This window comes from Ambystoma mexicanum, chromosome 11 (genome assembly GCF_040938575.1).
Source record: "Ambystoma mexicanum isolate Mex_15411 chromosome 11, UKY_AmexF1_1, whole genome shotgun sequence".
In the NCBI taxonomy this organism is placed as follows: domain Eukaryota; kingdom Metazoa; phylum Chordata; class Amphibia; order Caudata; family Ambystomatidae; genus Ambystoma; species Ambystoma mexicanum.
This window is the reverse complement of record NC_090934.1, coordinates 564,393,943-564,417,807: the sequence shown is the minus strand read 5'-3', so window position 1 is coordinate 564,417,807 and position 23,865 is coordinate 564,393,943. Positions and strand designations below refer to the sequence as shown.

Genomic DNA, 23,865 nt, shown 5'->3' with positions numbered 1-23,865 from the left:
ATGGACGAATGGACGAAGCAGACAGAATGGACGAAGCAGACAGAATGGACGAAGCAGACAGAATGGACGAAGCAGACAGAATGGACGAAGCAGACCGAATGGACGAAGCAGACCGAATGGACGAAGCAGACCGAATGGACGAAGCAGACAGAATGGACGAAGCAGACAGAATGGACGAATGGACGAAGCAGACAGAATGGACGAATGGACGAAGCAGACAGAATGGACGAATGGACGAAGCAGACAGAATGGACGAAGCAGACAGAATGGACGAATGGACGAAGCAGACAGAATGGACGAATGGACGAAGCAGACAGAATGGACGAATGGACGAAGCAGACAGAATGGACGAATGGACGAAGCAGACAGAATGGACGAAGCAGACAGAATGGACGAATGGACGAAGCAGACAGAATGGACGAATGGACGAAGCAGACAGAATGGACGAATGGACGAAGCAGACAGAATGGACGAATGGACGAAGCAGACAGAATGGACGAATGGACGAAGCAGACAGAATGGACGAATGGACGAAGCAGACAGAATGGACGAATGGACGAAGCAGACAGAATGGACGAAGCAGACAGAATGGACGAAGCAGACAGAATGGACGAAGCAGACAGAATGGACGAAGCAGACAGAATGGACGAAGCAGACAGAATGGACGAAGCAGACAGAATGGACGAAGCAGACAGAATGGACGAAGCAGACAGAATGGACGAATGGACGAAGCAGACAGAATGGACGAATGGACGAAGCAGACAGAATGGACGAATGGACGAAGCAGACAGAATGGACGAATGGACGAAGCAGACCGAATGGACGAATGGACGAAGCAGACCGAATGGACGAAGCAGACAGAATGGACGAATGGACGAAGCAGACAGAATGGACGAATGGACGAAGCAGACAGAATGGACGAATGGACGAAGCAGACAGAATGGACGAATGGACGAAGCAGACAGAATGGACGAATGGACGAAGCAGACAGAATGGACGAATGGACGAAGCAGACAGAATGGACGAATGGACGAAGCAGACAGAATGGACGAATGGACGAAGCAGACAGAATGGACGAATGGACGAAGCAGACAGAATGGACGAATGGACGAAGCAGACCGAATGGACGAATGGACGAAGCAGACAGAATGGAGGAATGGACGAAGCAGACAGAATGGACGAATGGACGAAGCAGACAGAATGGACGAAGCAGACAGAATGGACGAATGGACGAAGCAGACAGAATGGACGAATGGACGAAGCAGACAGAATGGACGAAGCAGACAGAATGGACGAAGCAGACCGAATGGACGAAGCAGACCGAATGGACGAAGCAGACCGAATGGACGAAGCAGACCGAATGGACGAAGCAGACCGAATGGACGAAGCAGACCGAATGGACGAAGCAGACAGAGCGCACGAAGCAGACAGAGCGCACGAAGCAGACAGAGCGCACGAAGCAGACAGAGCGCACGAAGCAGACAGAGCGCACGAAGCAGACAGAGCGCACGAAGCAGACAGAGCGCACGAAGCAGACAGAGCGCACGAAGCAGACAGAGCGGGTGAAGCAGATAGAGCGGGTGAAGCAGATAGAGCGGGTGAAGCAGATAGAGCGGGTGAAGCAGATAGAGCGGGTGAAGCAGATAGAGCGGGTGAAGCGGATAAGGTAGACACATTAGATAGGATGGATGAATCAGACAGGGTGGTTGAATTAGACAGGGTGGTTGAATTACACGGAATGGATAGAGTGAATAGAACGGACGGAATGGATAGAGTAGACGGAACAGATGGATTGGATAGAGTAGACGGAATAGAGGAATGGATAGAGTGGCTGTAATAGGTAGAATGGATAGAGTCAATGGAATAGGTAGAATGATAGAGATGACGGAATGGATAGAGTGGATGAAATAGGTAGAACAGATAGTATGGATATAGTAGATGAAATAGATGGAGTATATGAAGTAGATGGAATGGACAATGCGGACTGAACGAATGGGGCAGATGGAATGAACAGAACTCGATGATGCACCCTGCCCCCTTTCCCCATGCTTTGCTATATATCTGTATCCCCGTATATACCCATATATTCCCCTGCCTCTAAATATCTGTCTGTCGCTATGTTCCCACCATCCTACTCATGTGCCTGGTCTTGGGCGCTCTAAAGATGACCACCATATCACATCACTACTCTTACCCTCTACTATACACCATCACAGAAATAGAACACAGCTATACCCTTGAGTAATTTGGCCTAGCTGCCCACATACGAATACAACCTCATCACCCTAATAAAACGTAACTAGCTGAGCACATTCCGGGATAGTTGCTCACATAAGCGTCCTTCAGGCCTAACACAGCCAAAGCCCAGTCTGGATGTCCACCCACCAGACTGCACACATCCAACTGACTTCTGCAGCACCACACCTAAATCTAGCATGCAGCTACCACCCGGCAACTACACCAGCTGTACACTAACCTGGTGCACCCACACACCCTTCGACTCTATCCCTCTCTACTGACCAGAACTACGGTTCCCGAGGGCATTCAACCCAACAGCGCTTTGAGGTCATACCAATGATATATAGAGCGCTATATAAATGTCAAATAACATAACAGATGGTGTTCAAATGATGAGAACCAGTCACAAGCTCATTCCCTAAACTTTAGAAGTCCAACACTAAGATGTATGGGGTCCAGAGACCAAAAGTCACAGGTTCCAACACAAGGTTTCTCACAGGTATGTATTCTCTGAAGGGATGCAATGAACTTGTGGTGCCAAGTCAGAATAGTTCAACAACAATTTACCAGAAGACGGGTACATTCTCCACTCTAAACCAACTTAAAAGGACTAAGGGTATTTAAAGAGATCGGGATCGTGCCCTCAAAGCAACTTCAAAAATACACAAAGGGATCCCGACACCTCTCGACTGTTAAAAAAAAAAAAAAATGGTTTTGTCCAAGGAGGACGCCCTCTAAAAATTGATCACCAATGGTGAGATATAATATAAAATTTCTAAAGAGTAACACGTCCAACATACAATACTATAGATGTGTGCATTTGAATTATAGCGTCAACACACCTTAATAAAACAATATTTTCTTTATTATTTACATTTGTTAAAAAAAACACAAACATTCAATTACATTAAGCATAATAAATCAAATAAAGTGACTTGTGCAATACCAAATATGATATAAAAATCTCTGACAGAATTTCACTTACACAAAGAACATCAAAAAGGGTTAAATTGTCCTAAAAATGACACTAACATCTGCTAGCACTTGATTAAATAAAACATCCATATGTCTAGCACCAAAAAACTCATACTGTTGATGGGTACCTATATCTAGGACCTAGGATACACAACATTGTCCTATTCTTACTAACTACTAATGGTATCAGTATTCACATTCCCAAAATTATCCGTTCTTGTTTAAGTCAAAAACCATTTAAAGAACTTCATCAGGGGAAATTCTTGTGTCACAAACATTTGTTTTCGGCGTCCAACACAATCAGCGGGTGCCCAATCCAGAGAGCTATAAAGGTGGCTTCTTTGTTTTGTAAGCAAACAAATACCGCTGAATCTTTCAATTATTAACCACATGCAGTGGAGGGGAGTACCTTCTGAAAAGAGAATGACTGCAGTGTTTTCCTGCTTTTTCAATGGTCGATTTCCTTTTGCCAGCAACACTTTCTACATATCCGTTGTGCATTAGTTAGTCCGTGCACCGGTTGTTCTCCTACTGTTCTGATGTCAGCAAAATGGTGATCCGACTGTGCACTGCTTCAAGTCGCATATGGTTAATCATTGAAAGATTCAGCAGTATTTTTTTGGGAAGCAGTCTATAGGTGTCGGAATCCCTTGTGTATTTTTGATTTTACATTCTCCACTGTTCCAGACCCAAGGCTAACCCAGGTGTAGGACACTTGACCCAGGTTTGAAAACCAAAGGTAAGTAAGAGGGAGTTAGGAGACAAGGACCTTGCTCCTAATGTTATCCTATGAAGGACAGTGTGGGGGTGGGGGGCACGCACAGTTATGCTTGGCTGCCAAGGGATCATGATGGGTCGACTGGGGATTGCTGGGAGCGGGGTCTTCTGTCCTTTATTCTACTGAGAGGTGCCCAGGGGTTGTAGGTCCAAGGATTCTGTACAAACACAAAGGTAAAAATGCCTGATACGCAACGTGATGTCCTCTCTGCTGTGATGCCCGATATGCAATGTGATGCCCCATTGCTAAAAATGCATGATTTGCAATGTGATGCCCTTTCTGCTGTTTTGCCTGATACGCAATGTAATGCCCCATTGGTAAAATGCCTGATTCACAACATTATGCCCTTTCTGCTGGGATGCCTGATACACTATGTGATGCCCCATTGGTAGAAATGCTTGACACATTATGTGACGCTCCGTCGACAATGATGCTTGAAACCCTGTGTGATGCCCCTCATGCAATGATGTCTGAAACCCTGTGCAATGCACTTCATGCACTGATGCCTGAACCCCCGCGTGATTCCCCTCATGCAATTTAACCCAGTGCAATGTCTCAATACTGCCGGACACACTATGTGGTGCCCTTACAGCAATGCACAGCAGCCACACACAAAAACCAACCACCAAACACCCTGTGCTCCTTAAAGGGAGCACTAGTCAATGCCAGATTCCTGACTGCACATGCACTGGATATCGCAGACCTAATCACCACACAAGATCTTGACTTCCTTGCGATATCAGAAACCTGGCTACACCGAGCCACATGCCCCGCCTTAACTCTAGCCATCCCGCCCAGTACATTATTTACAGGAAAGACAGATCACACTCCAAAGGGGGAGGGGTAGCAGCTCCAGTGAAGTACTGTCCCTTAAAATCACCCTCTCTCACATCTCAACACCAACTACCCACATAATATACAGAGCACCTGGCCCAATATCCACCTTTGAAAAATAAATTGTACAAATCTTTGCCCCGAACAACAAGCCGCCCTCATAAATTCTGCTCCAAGGCGACTTGAAAATGGGATTCAATGACACCAATGACAGCAATGACCTCTCCCAGACTAACGCTCTAACTGCACTTGGACTCACCTAATGCATCCACATCCACAGCCCCACCCACGGCAAGGGTCAGATACTCGACTGGATTGGCTAAATGAATTGCCCCATCACCATTACCTCTAACGAACCTTATGCATTGTCATACCATGTGATATCATTCACCCTCCCGACAAAGAAGTATCCCCCACCAACACCAGCCACCGTAAACTCCCCAACCTCTTACGCAATTTAAAAAACATCACAGCAACAAATATCCTTCCTTTACTATCTGAAATCACCACCTACACAGCAACCATGACAGACAACCGATAATTCTGGCTGACATCTACAATGCAACCATAGCAAAAGCCATGAACACTGTGGCGCCACTCACTGAACGGAAACCCAGGCCCCTCTTGCACTGCAACTCCTGGTTCACCCCTGACCTAAAAACCCTGCGACTAAAAAAACGAGAAGCCAAAACCACCATCTGTCGCAAACAAAAGCAACTTCCTTTTAATAGCCAAAACCTACAAAACTCCCTCCTTCTGGCCACAAAATCCACATACAATGATAGAATTGCCAATTCCAGTTTTAGCTTGCGTTAAATCTTTGCTATCTTATGCGAGCTAGAAACACCATCCATCCCAAAAGACAGCTGCAACAAAGGCGAAGCATGGTGCATCAGCATTCAAAACGCATTGTTTGACAAACTGGACTCCTTCAGAATAAGATTAGACAAAAACAGAACTACCTTACCCCAACCACCCCCACCAAGACAACACCATCTCCATCTGCACCCCCAGTATTCCAGTCTCGCCACAAGAAACCCTGAGCATCATTGAAAGTCTGCCACCCACAAGATGCCAAGGAGGCAAACCTGCACAGCTACCGTAATCAAGGACTGTGTCATAGCAGTGGCACCCTTTATCAGTACCCTGATCAATGCCTCCTTCACCACTTACAAAATCCCTACCAACCTCAAGAACGCATGGGTCCTCCCATTTCTAAAAATCCCTCACTGGATCCTGACATCCACACTAATTACCACCCCATCACCACAGTCCCATTTTTACTAAAAAAATATGCTATGTCTATGCTGTGTTTGTCGATCTAAGCACGGCTTTGATACGGTCCCTCGGGCACGCTTATGGAAGGTAATAGAGGAGCTTGGCATTCCTGTGGCTTTGCTCTCAGCAATTCAGAGCCTCTATACAGGGAACTCGGCAGTGGTCCGCTGAAGCCCAGAGGTAAGAACTTCTTGCAGCATTGACATTCAGAAGGGATTATGGCAGGGCTGTGTGTTGGCGCCTAGGCTGTTTCGCATTTTTATTAATGAAGTTCTGAAGAGGCTCTTGGCTGTTCAGACTGACGCCCCTTCGTTAGCAGGCGATACGTTTCCCGCATTGTTGTTTGCAGATGACACTGTGCTCCTCTCTCTCACACCACTTGGTGTGCACTTGTGTCTTTTTCAAAGAGGAATAGGCTCTATTTGAATATCAAAAAAACTAAGGCCATGATCTTCAATGCTAACCCCAGGAAGAAGCAGAAGCTCCTATTTCTCTTGATAGATGGGGGTGCAATCGAGCAGGTTCAGTCCTATGATTATTTAGGTTTGAGAGTCATGGCATCATGCAGTTGGAAAAAGCAGGTTGAGAAGGCTAATGTCACTTTGGTCAGATACGGTGGGGCCCTCACCAGATTCGCCAATGAACATGGGAATGGGGCATTGCAGGTCTTGTTGGAGGCCTACAGAGCACAAGCACGCCAGGCAGAATTGTACGGGCGTAACTTTGTGCACAAGTGGAGATCAAATCCCTCGCAGTGGCTGAGATAAATGTTTTGTAAAATAACATTGGGTTGCCCACTTCCGCCCCGAACATCCCAGTGCTCCTGGAAACTGGATTACAGGGGCTTGAGACGATCTGTAAATTGTGCCCGGTTCTTTACTGGGTTCGCCTTTGGTCCAATCCTCACCTTTGCAAATACAAAGAGGCAGTCATAGATGTTTTGTCACAGCAGGGGAGCGGCTCTTTAAAGTGGGCTGTCCATGTGAAAAGCTATCTAGGCTTGCTGGGTTTGGAGGATATTGGTCAAATCCCTCAGTGATCACATCAGTTTCAAAGGAAGCGATCCAGAGTGCAGCAGGGGCAAAGGTTCAGCAGGACATTTTGGGAAAATCCAGTGTCTCAGAGCAGCTGACCAGATATCTTCTAATAAAGGCACAGGTGGGTTGCGAAGAATACCTGGATCATGTCTCACCTAGGTGGGAAAGGGATCTATATTTAAAGTTCTGCATTGGAATTTTGCCGACTGCTGTATTTCGGCATAGATGTGACAATTCCGTCTCCACATCGTGTATTCTTTACGGTGAGCTTGAGGAGACGGTGCAACACCATTTATTACTTTGTCCGGCAGCCAAGGCCTTGAGGAAGCGGTTCTTGAAGCCTCTGTCCCCATGTCATGACTGCAGGTCCTTAGCTGTTGCTGTGGCAATATTACTGGATGCTGCCGATGCAGAGGCTGTTCTCGTCACCACAAGTTACTTGAGTTGGGCAAGAAAAATGTACATGAGAAATTTGAAGTTGCTGAATAATGCTACGGGGAAAAGATACCCATCTGCCCTGATTGGCAGAGATATCACAGCGCCACAAAACTCTACTTTATAGGCGACTTGCTTGACCGTCATTTGCACAGACAATGGTAGGGACTTTTGGCGGATGTGGTGGGAAAGCCGCAGAGACATGTTTATCAACTAGCCACCCCACACCCATTCTCTCTAACCCCACCCCGCTCTACCTCCCCACTCCCACTCGCTCTACCCTCACCCGCTTTACCCCCACTCCCACTCTCTATGCCCACCCACCCCCATTATGTGTGCTGGTTGGGTTTTGATTCAGCTACTTTTGACAAGTCCTCCTGAAGCTGCTTTGTTCTTCATGTTTTTTGCCCCCAACTAACTACCATCACCCCTCCACTCTCTCTACCCCCACCCACTTCACCTAACCCAACCCTACTAACTCCCTCTCTACCCCTTACCCATGCTAATTCCACCCTCTCTACAGGCACCCACCAAGCCTACCGCCACTCTGCTTCCACCCACACACCCAAACCCTACTCTCTACGCCCAACCACGCTACCTCCACTCTCTGTACCCCCACCCAAACTACCCCCACTCTCTGTACACCACTCACCCCCCACTCTCTCAACCCCCAACAATCCACCCGACCCTCACCACCCTAACCCCCACTTTCTCTATCCCGACCCACCCTACCCCCACCCAATCAAATCCCACTGCACTAATCCACCCACCCCTCACTCTCTCTACCCCACCCACCCTACCTCCACTCTCTCTCTACCACCACCCTGTCTACCAGCACTGACCCCACCCTCTCTCCCTACGACCAAATCCCCTACCTCCACTGTCTACCCTCACCAAACAAATCGCCAGTCTCTCTTCCCCACACACTCACCTACCTCCACTTTAGCCACACCTGCCCACCCTACATCCAATCTTTCTACCACCACCCGCCCACCCTACCTCCACTGTCTCTACCACCGCCCAAATACCCTACTTCCACCCTTTCCACCCACACCCACCCTCTCTAACACCAAGCTCCCACCCTCTTCTCTCTACCCCCACCCAACCTAATCCACTCTCTACCCCACCCACCCATCCTACCTCCATTCCATCCACCCACCCACCACTTTTTACTTCCACCCACCCTACCCCCATTCGCTCTACCCCCACTCTATCCCAACCTCCATTCTCTCTACCCAAAAAACCCACCCAACCGCCACTCTCACTACCAACCCTACCTCCACTCTCAACCCCCACCCACCCACCCTAACTCCACCCATTGTACCACCACTTCATACCAAATCACCCTAACTTCAACCCCCTCTATTCCACCTATCCATCCTACACCCACCAATCCTCCCCCAACCATCCTACCCCATCCACTCACCCTACCTCCACTCTCTCTACCACCACAAAATCCCCACCACTCTCTCCCACCTCTTACCCCCACTCTCTCTACCCCCACCCATCCATCCATCTCTATATAGAAATCCATCTCTACCCCCTCATCCTGCATCTCACACACTTGCTTTATTTTTTTACCCTCGCACTCTCCAACTTTCTCACTCCTATTTCCCTCTTGCTCATTAATGATGGCACCCTCTCTCAATCGTTTCCTCCCTTGCTCCATTCTCCTTCCTTCTCATTCTATTGCACACTCACATCCCTTATCGCATCCTCCTTTGAAACTCTGCACTCTCCTCCTTGCACCATTGCACCTATAAATGCAAAATGCAAAGAATAGCAGTAAACGGCCAAACTATTGGCTTTGCCAATTTTTGTTTACTATATGGGGATACATTTTTAGGTCATGTACAGATGAGTAATAGCGACCGCGCACACCCTACGAGGCTTCAAGCTTTTGGACTGCTGAACTATTAGGAGGGACTGACTCCCTAAGAACAACATGAGCTAAGAGGTGGGGCATCAATGTGCACACCCATACGTATCTGAGCTTTCACTATGAACAATGGTGACTACTTTGCTACTTTAAATACGTCAACCCATTTTAGCTTTAGCACGTAAACACAGGATCAATCTGTTTTCAAGCACCTGAACTGAGCATGGTGGTGTGGGAGAGGGACCAGGTTGACAAATATTAGTGGTGAATGACATAGCATTTTGCTGTTGATATAGCATTGAGGTGTTTAAAAAAACAATAAAAAGATGTGAAAGAAAAACAAGTCAACAATTTTACAGTTGAGACATACTGCAAACTAAAATTCATCTGAAATTGAATTTGAAATTCTTGCATAGGTCAAGTTTACAATACATTGGGCCTCATTACAACTGTGGCGGAATGGGTTAACGGGTGCCGCAAAAGGATGCAGACCCGTTAACACCATTCCGCCACATTACGAGGTCCCCTCGCAGGACCCGCTCTGCACGTCTGGTTTTACCAGGTGTGCAGAGCGGGTCCCGCGAGGGGAAGAAGGAGCAAACAACGGGCCGCTCGTAATCGGCCCGTTCTTTGCTCCCTCTCCCATCCCCATTCAGCCCTATGGGGGCTGAAATGGGAATGGGGAAGGTCCGGGCCCGGGTTCCTGGAGGGAGGAATTACCGGGCCCTCTGAACTCGGAATGGCCCGGTAATTCCCCATTCTGAGATCCCGGACCCGATCGGTATGGCTACCGCCAAAATCGTAATGAGGCCCATTGTAATCTTGGCATAGTGATGAAAGGTAACCATTGCAAAGTAAATAAAAAATATAAAGCTACGTATAAAATGATTACCCTTTGAGTTGCTCATTCAGGCTGGCACTGAGAGACTGCTGCAACTCTACTTCTCGACTGAACTGTGCACGCAGCTGCATCAGCTGGGTCTGCAACCGCTCATTGTCGTTCTGCCATAAGAAATAACATGATAAGTTTATTGAAGTTGCGAAACTGCCCTGAAGAAGTAAGATCACTCATTACCTCACAGAAACCCATATAATTGTGTGTCCTAATGCACCCTGATCCGGTTATGTTTTTCTAGAATTTGCATATAAATAGTGATGGGTAACTCTGCAAATATGATTAAGCTACTATGCAATAACTCACAAAGTATACATAATGTCACTTAAAATGCAACACTGTCTGATTGTGGGTATTCATCAACTCACAATCCACAAATTAGCTGCCTATTCAACTGAAAATGCATCCCCTGCCACTGTGTTATGTTGTCTTACTAGTTATTGTTCAATTATTAAATTGCATAATATTTCAAATAAAAACATTAACAGCTAAAGTACTGGATATGATCACATTTTTTCAAGTGAAGTTCACACTACCACTGTGTATAACAAGAGGACATTTACTTAATACCACAAACACAAAACACAAACTACTTAACACTGTGCAAAAACAACTGAATACTATGGCTGACTAGAACGGAGAGGAATGAATATGAAAAACTAAGGATTTCCCGAAGTGGCTTTGAACTCATTAGTGATCACATTTGGCACCACCCGTACCGAAACAATATCATTCAAATAGAATTTTACTGGCTAAGTCTGTAAAGTTGTTTTTACACAGTGCACAAATGTAATAGTTAATTTTGTTATTGTAAATCATATTCACATCACCATGTAAGTAAAAAGAAATGGCCAACAGAAATGGCACACCATCAAACATGTGCACCCATCCCCAAATTGTGTGCATGACGAACACCACTGCAAAAAGGGTCACCTCTGGCTATCACCACTCTGGAGTTGTCAAATAACACACCTGTATAAACCTCACAGGCTGGCATTCCTCCTCTACATCATATGCAACCTGTATTAAAAGTTGTTATTACAAGATCACATATGCAATTCAACAAGATGTCAGCCTATTTCAATCATTATTAAATATACATTTTAAACTATACATTTCACACACAGGAGATTTTGTAAGTGTCTTTTGCAACCAATGTATGTAAGACTTTAGAGACACTGACAAATGCTAACTAGAACACTTTATCCACTGTAGTAATGTCTACCCATCAATCCTTAAGCCACCCTTCCCCTGTTTTACAGCAGAAAGAGGCCGAAGCTCTAGTGAAACTTTCCTTAGGAGCATGGATATTCCTTTTCTGCTTCTCCACTGCCTTTACTTTTCACTCTTTCTACCAGAATATACATGGCAGCTTGCAATATCCCTGTAAAACCACTGCAAATCATATTCTTTACTTTACTTGTTTTGCTTTATTTCGACACAATAGTGATAAAAGCAGTTCACAAAAAAGTTAAAAAACACATTAGTTACATTGTCACAATCGCTTAACTCATAATTACTCCACGAAAATTACAAAATCATTGCTTTACCTTAAAGTCAACTAAAAACAGGTCAACATTATACAGACAACAGCAGCTTGTACAGAAAGATGTCTTTACCCAATAGCACTATTCAGCAACTTAGCCTTCCTCATATACATTTTTCTTGCCCAGCTCAGATAACTTGTAGTGACAAGCACAGCCTCCTTATCTGAAGTGTCCAGGCAAATTGCCATAGCACCAACTAGGGACCTACATCCATGGCTTAAGAATAGGGGTTTCAGGGAGAGCTTCCTCAGAAGCATGGTGGCCGGACAGAGTAACAAATGGTGTTGTACCGTCTCTTCAGACTCACCACAAAGGATACATGACGCGGAAACAGCAATATTCCATCTATGCCGAAATACAGCAGTCGGTAAGATTCCAATACGGAACTTTAAATATAATGCTCTTTCCCACCTGGGCGAGACATAGTTCAGGTATTCTTCACAATCGGCCCGTGTATTTATGGAAAGATATCCGGCCAGATGCTCAGAAGCCCTGGACCTTCCCCGGATGTCCTCCCGCGCCTTTGCCCGTGCTGCGCTCTTGATTGCTTCCTTTGCAACCGGTGTGATGATTGAGGGATTTGACCAGTAATCCTCCAAACCCAGCAAACCCAGATATCCTTTCACATGGGCAACCCACTTTAATGAGCTGCCGCCCTGCTGGGACAAAACATCTGTAACTGTAACATTGTATTTACGAAGGTGAGGATTAGACCAGCGGCAAGCCTAGTAAAGGACTGGGCGTAACTTACAGATCATCTCAAACCCCTCCAATCCAGGTTTCCAAAAGCACTGGGATGTTTGGGCCGCAGTGGGCAACCCAAGGATATTCTTCAGAAATGTCTCAGCCACTGCAAGGGACATGGTCTCCACGTGCCCCATAGTTCTGCCCCAAACAATGCTGCCTGGTGTGCTTGTGCTCTGTAGGCCTCCAGCGAGACCCGCACTGCCCCATTCCTAACTTCGTTGGTGAATCTAGTGAGGGCCCCGCTATATCTAGCCAAGGTGAGGTTGTCCTTCTTAACCTGCATTTTCCAACTGCATGATGCCATAACTCTCAGATCTAGATAATCATAGGACTGAACCGGCTCAATTGCACCCCCCTCTACAAAGAGCGATAAGGGCTTGTGCTTCTTCTTGGAATTGGAATTGAAGATCATAGCCTTGGTTTTAGTGATATTGAAGGCAAGCCCATTCTTCTTTGCGAAAGACACAAAAATCTCCAGTTGTTTGTACATACCAGCCGGCGCGAGAGTGAGGAGTACAGCATCATCAGCAAACAACAATGCAGGAAACTTGTCGCATTCTGGCAAAGGGGCGTCAGTATAGGCGGCCAACAATCTCTTCAAAATGTCTTTAATGAAAATGCAGAACACCCTCGTTGCCAACACACATCCCTGGCGGGCTCCATTCTGTATAGCAATACTACAGGAAGTGCTTCCCTCTTGGCTCCCGCAGACGACCGCCGAGTTCTCTGTGTAAAGACTCTGAATTGCTGAAAGCAGAGCCACAGGGATGGGAAGTTCCTCCAGGACCTTCCACAAACGTGCCCATGGGACCGTATCAAAAGCGGTCCGGAGATCCACAAACACAGCATGGACACTGACTTTTCTCAGAACAGAATACTTTTCGCAGATCAAGCGCAGCTCAAGAGTTTGGTCTATCATGCTCAGGCCCTCACAAAATCCCGCCTGACGATCAATTACACCGGAGCTCAATACCCACTCATCCAAGTGGAATAAATGTTCCCTGGCAAACGTCTTCCGCCCAGCATCCAGCAAGGAAATCGGTCTAAAGTTGACCGGGTCACGTATTATGTATTGGGACTATTTCAGCACCAGTCCAAGACCCCAGGACCATGGTGCTGGCCAACAAAGCGTTATATAACTTGGTCAAATAGGGCACCCACATTGAAGACTCATTCCTGGGTCTCTCTCTGGGCCCAGGCCTTGCCCAGCTTCTGGCGTGCCAACGCACGCTCCACCTGTGCCTCTGTGAGAATTATGGGAGATAGAGGTAGAGCCGGGGCCAGCAAAGGGCAATCGTGCAGAACTCCATCTAAGTCCTGGGGTCCTCGCAGTAAAGGGTACCATAAAAATCTGCCCATGCTGATTCTGGAATTAAACCATACAGCTGGGTTTGGCTCCCCCGGTGTACACCCCCCCCCATCTTGGACCAAAATCCCCTAGAATCCCCACTGGTAATTGCTTCCAGGAGATCCCCCATAGCTCCAAGTGCCAGCCCCTTTCCTTCTCGCTCAAAAACATGCGATAAGCAGATCTTGCCTGTCTAACCACAACGTATCTCAGGGGCCCTTTACACTTAGAAGCAGCTATAAGGCGCCCCTTGGCTTCCCGACACTCCCTGTCGTACCAGGGTGTGGCTTTCTCCCTAGGTTTATATGCGTTTCTCGCAGGTTTAGAACAATAGGCTCCTACTGTCCCCATGATTTCCTCATGGAACTTAATCAAGACTGCAGCATCGCTCGGGTCTGACCTTTTAAAGTCCTTGAGAACATGGAAATTGCAGCATACACCTGCGGGAGAACCCCTTTCAGGTCCAAGCGACCCCACCTCACATTCTTTCTGGCCTGGTCCAATAAATCAGGGGTAAGTGTTATGTCATCTTGGGTGCCCTTACTCCCTCCTATATCCCCCCAGAAATCCTTACTCACCGTCATACATAGGGGGTGGTGGTCGCTCTCCACCCTCCTGGTGATTTCAAATGCCTCCATAAATCTGCAGGCCTCCAGATTGACAAACATATAATCAATTTTGCTAGACGACTGACCATTGTCAAAAGTATGCGCTGCAGGGCGGTCACCCGCAAAACATCCATTACACACCCTAAGATTAACCAAGGCCCTGCTGTAAAAATTAACAACTAAGACAGGGGTGTTATCTCACAATTCCAAGTCCAGGGCCAATACATCGGGAGTATGCATACCCAGCACTGTGACAGCTTTGCAAAAGGAGTCCTTGGCCCAGATCACCAGGCCCCCGAACGGGCGTCCCTTTTGTCCTTTGAGTGCAGGTACAAAAACGGATGCATAACCCCTCCAGAATTGTTGATTTCAGGGCCCAGGTTTCCTGCAGCAAAACCACCTCAAACCCCCTAATGAACAAACGCCAGTCCTCGTCAATAAGATGTTTGTCGACCCCAGCTATGTTCCAGGATAGGACCCGCACCCCGTGCAATGTGTCTGGTGGGAACTCTACCACACCTTGGGTTGGATTTGCTCGCAGCACCCTGTCGTCCACTTCCCGGGTGAGAGCAGAAGAAATGCAACTCCAACCTTGCTCGGGGTGCCCAACACTTCAAGTGCTATGACCCCACCTCTGGTTTACACTGAGGCAAACGAGACGCTGCTGTATCGCCACACTGCTCTGGCAGACTTCACTAGCCGGCCTTCTCCAGCTTTCCGTTCCCCCTGGGCGACTCCCAATACATAACCGGGTTGGTAAGCTTGCGAGACTGGTGCTGAACTCCTGGCATACAATGGGGTCCAAGCGGGCTCCTGGCATGAGGCCGGGTAGTGGGTGCCTGCCCAAGACGGGACTGTGGTATGTGATAAGGTCCAATCGGGCCGCTAAGTACATGCCCCATCCCACCCGGCTGGGAACTGAATAACCATTTGGGGGGCGACATTCTAATAAGATCTGTAGGTGAGCAGGGGGGGAAGGGCCCGTTGCTCCATTTCCAGGAGACCCTTTACGTAACGCAAATCCTTTACCCAAACTTTAATGGCATCAACCCTCTGCGGACTTACTAGTCTCTCACAGGAAACTAGGTCACTGTGAATCAACGATAGACACCCCCTCCTATGCCTTAACCAGTGACTAATTTTATTCAGCAGGCGATCAACCCGTTCATGCCTGGCGGTCTGATTTTTTGGGATATTCATAAAACAGAACCGTTCCTGGTACTCAGGACCAAAAATCTTATGAGCGGGGCCTGAGCTCCCTTCGACCCACCCCTCCCCTCTACCACCGTGACACTTATTACCGTATAGTAGTGACAAAACTACATACCTTTAATAAGAAAATGACAGCACTGTTGTACATGTAATCATTTGCAGTTGTTTTTTTATGTGTCAGTGCTGTAAGGAATCAAGAGTAAGACACAGACACAAGGGCATTGTGTTAATTGCTATAAACCTTTATCAAAAGAAAAGAGGGTTGGAGAAAGACTTACCTCGCCCTATCACTATGAGGGGTTTCCGTGCCGCAACAAAACTAAAGGATGTCAAGGCCAGAATGTCCAAAATCGTCCTGGTCCGAAATCCTAACCTGACCCTTACATTCTAAACCTAAGAAAATGTGAAAAAGGGATACAGTCTTTCAGCTGGTTGAAGGTGCTTCCTTCCACAGTTCCAACACAAAGTTCCAAAAGGGTACAAAAGAAAAAATAATCAAAGGTCCACAAGTCTCAAGCGGGGGCTCCCTGCCCCCGAGTTTCTCAGCTTTTGACTTATATAGTTCTCCAATCAAGGGGGTATGGCTCCCTTCGCCTAGATGACAAACTCAGGGGATTCTCTGCAATCCTTGATTACACAATGTACTCATGTTTCTTGCTAAGGGGGTAGGCTTCCCTTCCCCTATCGGTTCCACAATCTTAAGAGGTCACTCTCCCTCTTCCCAGCTCTTACAGTACATTCGCATTGCCTGGTGTACTCTTGCCAGGCTTTCACAACTTTCACTCTGTACTTTTCACCATTCTCCTATGCCTTGTATACACTCCTGCCATGGCTTCTTTGTATATCTGCACCAAAGGGGTATGAGTCTTCCTGTGTGTTCTCACACTTTTTCAGTGTCTGGTATACTCTCTTGCCAGGGCATTCATAGTAGGTTACACCAAGGGAGTATGAGTCTTCCCTTGTGCTTTTACAATGTTCACTTTTTTTATTTTGGTGCGGGTCTCAGACTCACAATCTCATTGCCTGGTGTACTCTCCTGTCAGGGCTTTTACAACATACACTTTCGGGTGTGGGTTCCAGGCACGCCACCTGTTGTCTCATATACTCACCTGCCAGGTCTTCTTCAATAAATGCCCACTTCGCTCAATTATCCTTTTGGTCTTCAACCCCTCTTAACTGGTTTCCCTTCTTAATACTTTCAGCATTCCTGTTCCCTTACTTGGGTTCACTTTCACACCGCTTCTGCATGCTGCACGGTCTCCGCTACGAAGCGCCCCGGTGTCCCACTTCTCTTGCTTGGGCTCACCGGTCTCTTGCAGCAGCTTCTGCGTTCTCTGCGGTCATTGCTTCCTTCGCCAGGGAGCCTTATCTTGCTGACAGCGTTCTGTCAGCTCTTCGGTACCTGCTTCACTGTGGCCTCCTTCTCACAGAGTCTCACGCTACAGGCTCTTGAATAGCGTACCTTCCTTCCAACCTCTTGCGACAGCCAGTAAACCTCTGGCCTGCTCCCTTCTCCGGCTGTCATCTGCTTTGTTCCCCGACCCCCATCGAGCCAAGTGGATCTGCTTCCCCTCGATCTCCACCTTTTTGCAGTGCAGGGCTTTTGAATATCCCAGCACCTATCGGATTCTTCCAACAACTACAGCGTGTAACTAGTTCAGTGCTCTGCATTACTCCAGCGATCTTTCTCGTCTCAGTCTTTACATAAGGAAAATGGAAAAAAGTCCATACTGAGTGGGGGAACGGGTTCTAAGTCATAATATGCAATACAGGTTGGCAGATTTAAAGAGTGAGTGTCATAGCCTGAGTTGAAAGGGGATACTAGGTTCCTGCCAAAGAGTCTCCTTCCATCCCATGAAGGTTGTCTCCCCCCCATGTGATCCTTCCTCAGGCAGCCACCCCCAGGGTCGGGATCAAGTAGCAGCTGCCCTTCCCTGGCCACATGGAAAGAGTACTTCCCCGAAGAGGGAGTGATGACGTCACTGGATTCACCACAGTGGCTATTGCTCAACCAAGCACAGAGCAGCATTCCAGCTGCCAGAGGAGAACTTAAAGGTGAAAAGTCATGACATATTTTATTTTAAATCATTGAAGTAATTACCTGTTACACTTTAGAGAACATAATATTAACCCCCAGTTGACTCCTGAGGGCTGCCATCTGACCCACTGCCTTGCATGCTCCCATGGCCCCAGTTATAAAGTATAACACTAACCTGATATTTGCAGGGATCTATATACAACAATAAGAGGCACTTATTTCTACTGATTGTGCTTTCTTTTCCTTTCCAATATTTCTTTTCAACTATCCTTCAGCTTCCTTTCTTCCGATCGCTATCATTGTTAGGAAATATTTTTCTTTTTCACCTTTCCCCATTTATTTCAATGGGAATTAACAGCATGGCTGCTGACTGTTTTCAAACTCTGACCAGATTGTTTAGGAGTGAGGTCTTTTTCAACCTCACGCCCATTTTGATTTGGGAGCACTATTCACTGGGTGCACATCCCCATTTAAGTCAACGCTATAGCACTACCACCTCCCATATGGATAGTGGTAGTGTAGGGGATTTATTTTGACTGCATGAGCATTTATCCCACACTAGGGGCATTAGACACAGATTGGTGGCAGTGGTAACCACATGTTATACGTTTGGTGTGTGCTTGTGTGCACCTTTTATTTTTTACTGGATGCCAGTTTTTTGTTCACTTCAGTGCGCAAAAGGGTGGGTTTGTTAAATCTGTGTTGTCCTTCTTCACGGTCTCTTACTCTTGGGATTAGGAAAGGACCATATTGGTTATTCTCTATGTGGGCTCTGGACAGAACCCAAGAAGAACAAGTTAATTACCCCTGATAATGTTCTTTCGTCTGGATGTTCCTCCCAGGTATTTCTCATCAAAGATTGAGATCTCCTATATCCAGCTTCAGCTGCTTGGGAAATGTATTTCAGCAGAGGGCGTTGTGCGTTGATGCGGTTGACTAGATGTCCCTCGAGGGCCTCTGTCTTGAGAATGATGTCATTGAAGGTATATATGGAACACGCAGCACCCGTAGGCTTCAGTTCTGTTTTTCCGTGTTTTTCTTACAGTAGAGCGACCAGCGTTAATGTGGTTTAGACCATACTAGACTCTGAAGGAGCGTAAACTGGAATAACATGGAAATTCTACTGCGGGGTAGGCTGGGAGGAGCGATGAGGAATACGTGGGAGGAACATCCAGTCGAAAGAACGTTACCAAGGTTAAGTAACTTGTTCTTCTAATGGATTGTGTCGTACCACATATTCCTCATCTATGATCGACTCCCAAAGCAGTATTAGTTTTGGCGGAGGAGTACGAAATTTGTCATCAAGGGTTGTTATGAACCGAATGAAGGACTGCTTTCCCAAAGCTTCCATCCTGACTTAAGGTGGAATCAAGGCAGTAAGGCTTTGTAAAAGTGTGTATGGTAGACCAAGTGACTGTCTCACAACTATTTTGCATTGGAATCCCTCTTTGCAGAGCAGAAGTAGCAGCCATACCCCTACTGGAATGAGCTCTCAATCGGTCTGGGGGATCTTTCCTGGCCTGTTTATAGCTTTCGGTTATAGCTAAACTACTCCATCTGAACAAGGTTTGTTCAGTCACAGCCTGGCCCAGTCTATGACCAGAATATCCTATAAACAGTTGGTCATTTAGACAAAACCTTGACATCCTTGAAATGTAGAAACTCGGAGCCATTCTCAGGGCATTTCTGTGTAACCTTTCCGCTTCCTTGCCAGGATGAGGTGGTGGGTAAAAAGTAGATAACACTAACTTTTGTCCCAGATGCCAATCTGATATAATCTTAGGTAGGAATGAAGGTTTGACCTTAAGGATGGCCTTGCCCTTATTTAAAAAAAAAACGCTAAAGGTGGTTTAAAAGATAGTGCCTGCAACTCACTCACCCTAAGGACTGATGTTAACGCTACTAACAAGATGTTTTTGAATGCTAGTAGTCTTAAAGAACATGAATGTAGTGGTTCAAATGGTGCACACATGAGAAATTTCAAAACAAGATTAAGATCCCAAACGGGAACCTGAAAAAGAGATGGTGGGAACACATTAGAGAGTCCCTTTAGAAATTGTATTACCAAAGGTATTTTAAAATTTTTGTTCCAACCAACGCTTGAAGATGGGAAGCACCGCTAAATAACCTTTAATGGTTCCAACCTGGAGCCCAAAATTGGCCAAAAGCTACAGAAAAGATAACACCTCCAGTGTTTCGCATAGAAAAGGATCCACATTCTTATCCCTGCACTAGCTGCATAATTTGTTCCAACGGCAGGGGTTCAAAGACTTCTTTGTTGGCCTTCTAGCCAAAAGCAAAATCTCCATTACGTCATCTGGGAGGTCTCAATCCATGTACCTCGGCCTCTCTTAAAGCATGTGTGAAGGCAGATTGTCTTGACCTCTGGATGGAGAACCCGACCCTCCTCTTGCGAGAGAAGGTCCTCTCATTGTGGAAGACATATTGGAGGGCAAATGGACATGTCCAGAAGGTCCGGGTACCACATCCTCCATTCCCAATCCGGGGCAATTAGGATCATGGATTTGCCAAAATTTCGGAACCTCCTGATCACATGAGGAATGACGGGGACTGGAGGAGACACGTACAGGAGTGGAAACTCCCAGTCCACCACGAACACGTCTTCTAGAGCTCCCCTTGGGGGAAATTCCCTGGAGCAAAACAGTTTGCACTTCCGGCTGACACTGTTCGCGGACAGATCCACTTGAGGGGTTGCACAAAGGATGTAGATCTCTTGAAGGACTTCCTGAGCTAGTTCCCACTCGTGGGAGGCTGTGCTCTGTCTGCTCAGAACGTCTGGCGCTGTGTTCTTCTCTCCGGCTAGGTGAACTGCTGATGGAGAGATTCCTTCTTCTATTGCCCAGAACCAGAGCTGCATTGCCTCTCTGCACAGTGGTAGTGACCCTACTCCTCCTCTCTTGTTGAGGTAGTACATGGCCACTGTCTTGTCCATCATTATCTGGACATTCTTTCCCCATAAAGAGGGTAGAAACGCCTTCAGCGCTACTCGGATTGCCCTCAGCTCCAAAAGACTGATGTGTAGTTTGGACTCCGATGGAGACCAACGACCGCTGATTGTCAGATCATTAGCATAGGCTCCCCACCCCATGAGTTAGGCGTCCGTCACTACCATGATCTCTGGCCATGGTTGCCAAAAAGGTTCTCCCTTCAGAATGTTATCCTTGCAGGCCCACCACAAGGGGTCCTCTGCGACCCTGTTTGGAACCTGAAGTAGGTCTGACATGTCGCCCGAGAATTGAGACCACTGTGTCCTGAGAGCCCATTGGAGGGATCTCATCCTCAGGCAAGCCTCTGGCACCAGGAAAATGGAGGATGCCATGAGGCCGAGCAACCTCAAGAAGTCAAAGGCAGGGAGACGCTGGGCACTCTGAAATTTGGTAAACATCTGCAGAATGTGTTAAGCCCTCAACGCGGGTGGCGAGGTCTTTCCCAAGGATGTATCCAGTACAGCCTGATGAATTGGAGCTTTTGAGATGGTATCATGTGAGACTTCTTGTAATTGAGGGAGAAGCCCAGTCTGCAGAGTGAGTGGCAGGTCACGCTGAGATGATCCAGGACTTGTTCAGGACAATGTACCATGATCAGCCAATTGTCCAGGTAGGAGTAGAAGTGAATCCCCCCTTTCCTGAGACTTGCTGCCACCACCGCCATCAGTTTGGTGAATGCCCTAGGGTGGAGGTCAGCCCGAATGCAGAACTCTAAACTGATAATGAGAACCGCCAACTGCGAACCTCAGGTACTTTCCGAGCAAACTTAGAATACAAATGTTTACATATATTAAGAGCTGTTAAAATTACTAAACTAGTTCAAGATAATTAAAACATCACAAAAATACAACAACAACAAAACACCAATATTAAGGCCAGTGGGCAATATGAAGTGCAGTTGTTAAAGGTCCCTGGGGACCCAGTGGCTTGGGACGGAATCAAAAGCCCTCACCCCCCACTTCCACCTTCTGGCAGAAAAGGAGTCTTTAAATCCAGCTGGAACTGCAGAGTTCTGTAATAAAAAACTAAAAACCACAATCCACATGCAATTCATTTGATTCATCTTCGAGCCTCCTGATATTGTTTAATACAACAAGTCCAGCTTACAGTTTGTGCAAAATGAGCAGTACTGAAGTTTCTCATGGGCTAACAATTTCAGCTCAGTTTATGCAAACTGTGCAAAAGGCCCCCCAAAAACCACAGCCGCATACAGGCGGACAATAAAGATAGTTGGCAATGTGCTTCATAGTTAATCGTCTCAAAGGGACATACAGTGCTATTCAGTGCTCTTGGCCAGGATGCCCCATAAGGAACCAATTAGTTACCTGTAACTTCTGTTCTCCAGCACGGCTCTTGCATGGATTCACTTGGTCATGAATAGTCCCCGTCGTCAGGCTGGGAATCCTCAGTAAAAAAGAAAGCAGTTTCGCTTTAGACTGAAAATTGCTGGTCTCCTCTATAAACAATCATTGTCATTCGGGTCATACTTCCCCAGCCAATGACACTCGTCCTCCTAAACTGCATCCCTGGTGGCCATCTTTAAATTTGGTAGAGCATGTAAAGTGGCAGTATGAACCATGAAAAGCCACAGAGAGGACGGAGGGAGGGTTCTCATGTGAATCCATGCAAGACCCATGCTGGAGAACAGGAGTTCCGGGTTGTTCCTTCTCCAGCATGGGGTCTTGCATGGATTCACATGCTCATGAATAAGATTACACAGCAGTACATATACACAACCACAGGAGGTGGCAAGGCTCAACAGAAGCAGTACACTTACCCCAAGTAAACAGGTTGCATAGTACCGTTTGGCCCACCCAGGTAGCAGCCCTGCAGATGTTGAGCAGGGGAACACCAGAGAGAAACTCCACCGTTGCTGCGGTGGCTCTGGTGGAATGGGCTCCCTGCCGGCCTGGAAGATGTCTGTTGGCCACACGATGACAATACATGATACAGCCATAGAGGCACCTGGATATGGAAGCCTTAGACGGGGCCTTCCTGTGACCCACAGGTCCAAAATTGTCAAAAACTTGAGAAGTCTTCCAATAATCCTTCATGCTTGCCACATAAAACTTCAAGGCATGAGCAATGTCGAGAGAATGCAATACATTTTCAGCAGGCGTAGAAGGGTTCGGAAAGAAAACTGGCGGAACCAAAGGCTAGTTGAGGTGGAACTCCAAGTGAATCTTCAGCATAAAGGTGGGATGGGTCTGCAGCACCACCCTTGTGGCGCGGAAGGTCAAGTACGGCTGCTTGCAGGAGAGGGCCTGTATATCCCCAAATCACCTGGTCGAGGTGATGGCCACCTGGAAAGCAGTCATTCACAGAGAAACCTCAGAGGGGCCCAATGCAACGGTTCAAACCAAGGCCCATGAGTTTAGTCAAAACCACGTTGAGCTCCCAAGCTGGGGCAGGAGCTTTCACTGGCGGAAAAGTCCTGAAGAGGCCTTTGAGGATCTCCTTGACAAGTCTGTCCGACCAAAGAGAGGGCTTGCCAGGCGCCCCAGTGTACCGGGATGTGGCAGTTAGATGAACCTTGATAGAGGCGTGAGCCAGGCCAGCCGTGGCCAGCGAAAGCAGGTACGGGAGAAGCTGCAGAGCTGTTATCCATTGAAGCGTAATCTTCTGAGTCCTGCACCACACTGTGAAGCGCTTCCATTTGTGGCTGTTACAAGACAACGTAGAGGAAGCTCTGGCCTTGGCCAGGATCTTTTTGCACTCCAGTAGCAGGGAATAGTGCCCTAACTCTAGTGCTGCTGGAGCCAGGCTTTTAAGCTCAGGGACACTGGGTCGTGGTGCAGTAATGTTCTGTTTTCTCTGGAAAGAAGATCAGGAAGTGGAGAGAGCCGGATGGATGGTGTCACTGACAGATGGAGCAGGTCCGGGTACCAGATCTGTTGTGGCCATGACAGAGCAATGAGGATCACTCTATAATGGCAACGTCTGATTGTGTTCATCACACGTAACAGGAGCGGAATCTGCAGGAAGGCATAGAGGGAGAGCCCTTCCCA

At 47.1% G+C, this 23,865-nt stretch overlaps 1 protein-coding gene across 4 annotated transcripts in view; it reads right to left on the bottom strand.

Moving 5' to 3' along the window:
* LOC138503575 (golgin subfamily B member 1-like) overlaps positions 1 to 23,865 on the bottom strand; it is a 1,546,163-nt gene that overhangs the window by 617,406 nt on the left and 904,892 nt on the right. For 3 of the 4 annotated variants that reach the window (XM_069623402.1, XM_069623404.1, XM_069623403.1), the window contains exons 18-19: positions 11,322 to 11,369; positions 10,347 to 10,456 (exon numbers count right to left, since the gene is read on the bottom strand). In XM_069623402.1, the coding sequence (XP_069479503.1) occupies positions 10,347 to 10,456; positions 11,322 to 11,369 (158 nt within the window). The remainder of the gene's footprint in view (positions 1 to 10,346; positions 10,457 to 11,321; positions 11,370 to 23,865) is intronic. The other variant, XM_069623405.1, reaches the window with a different exon arrangement.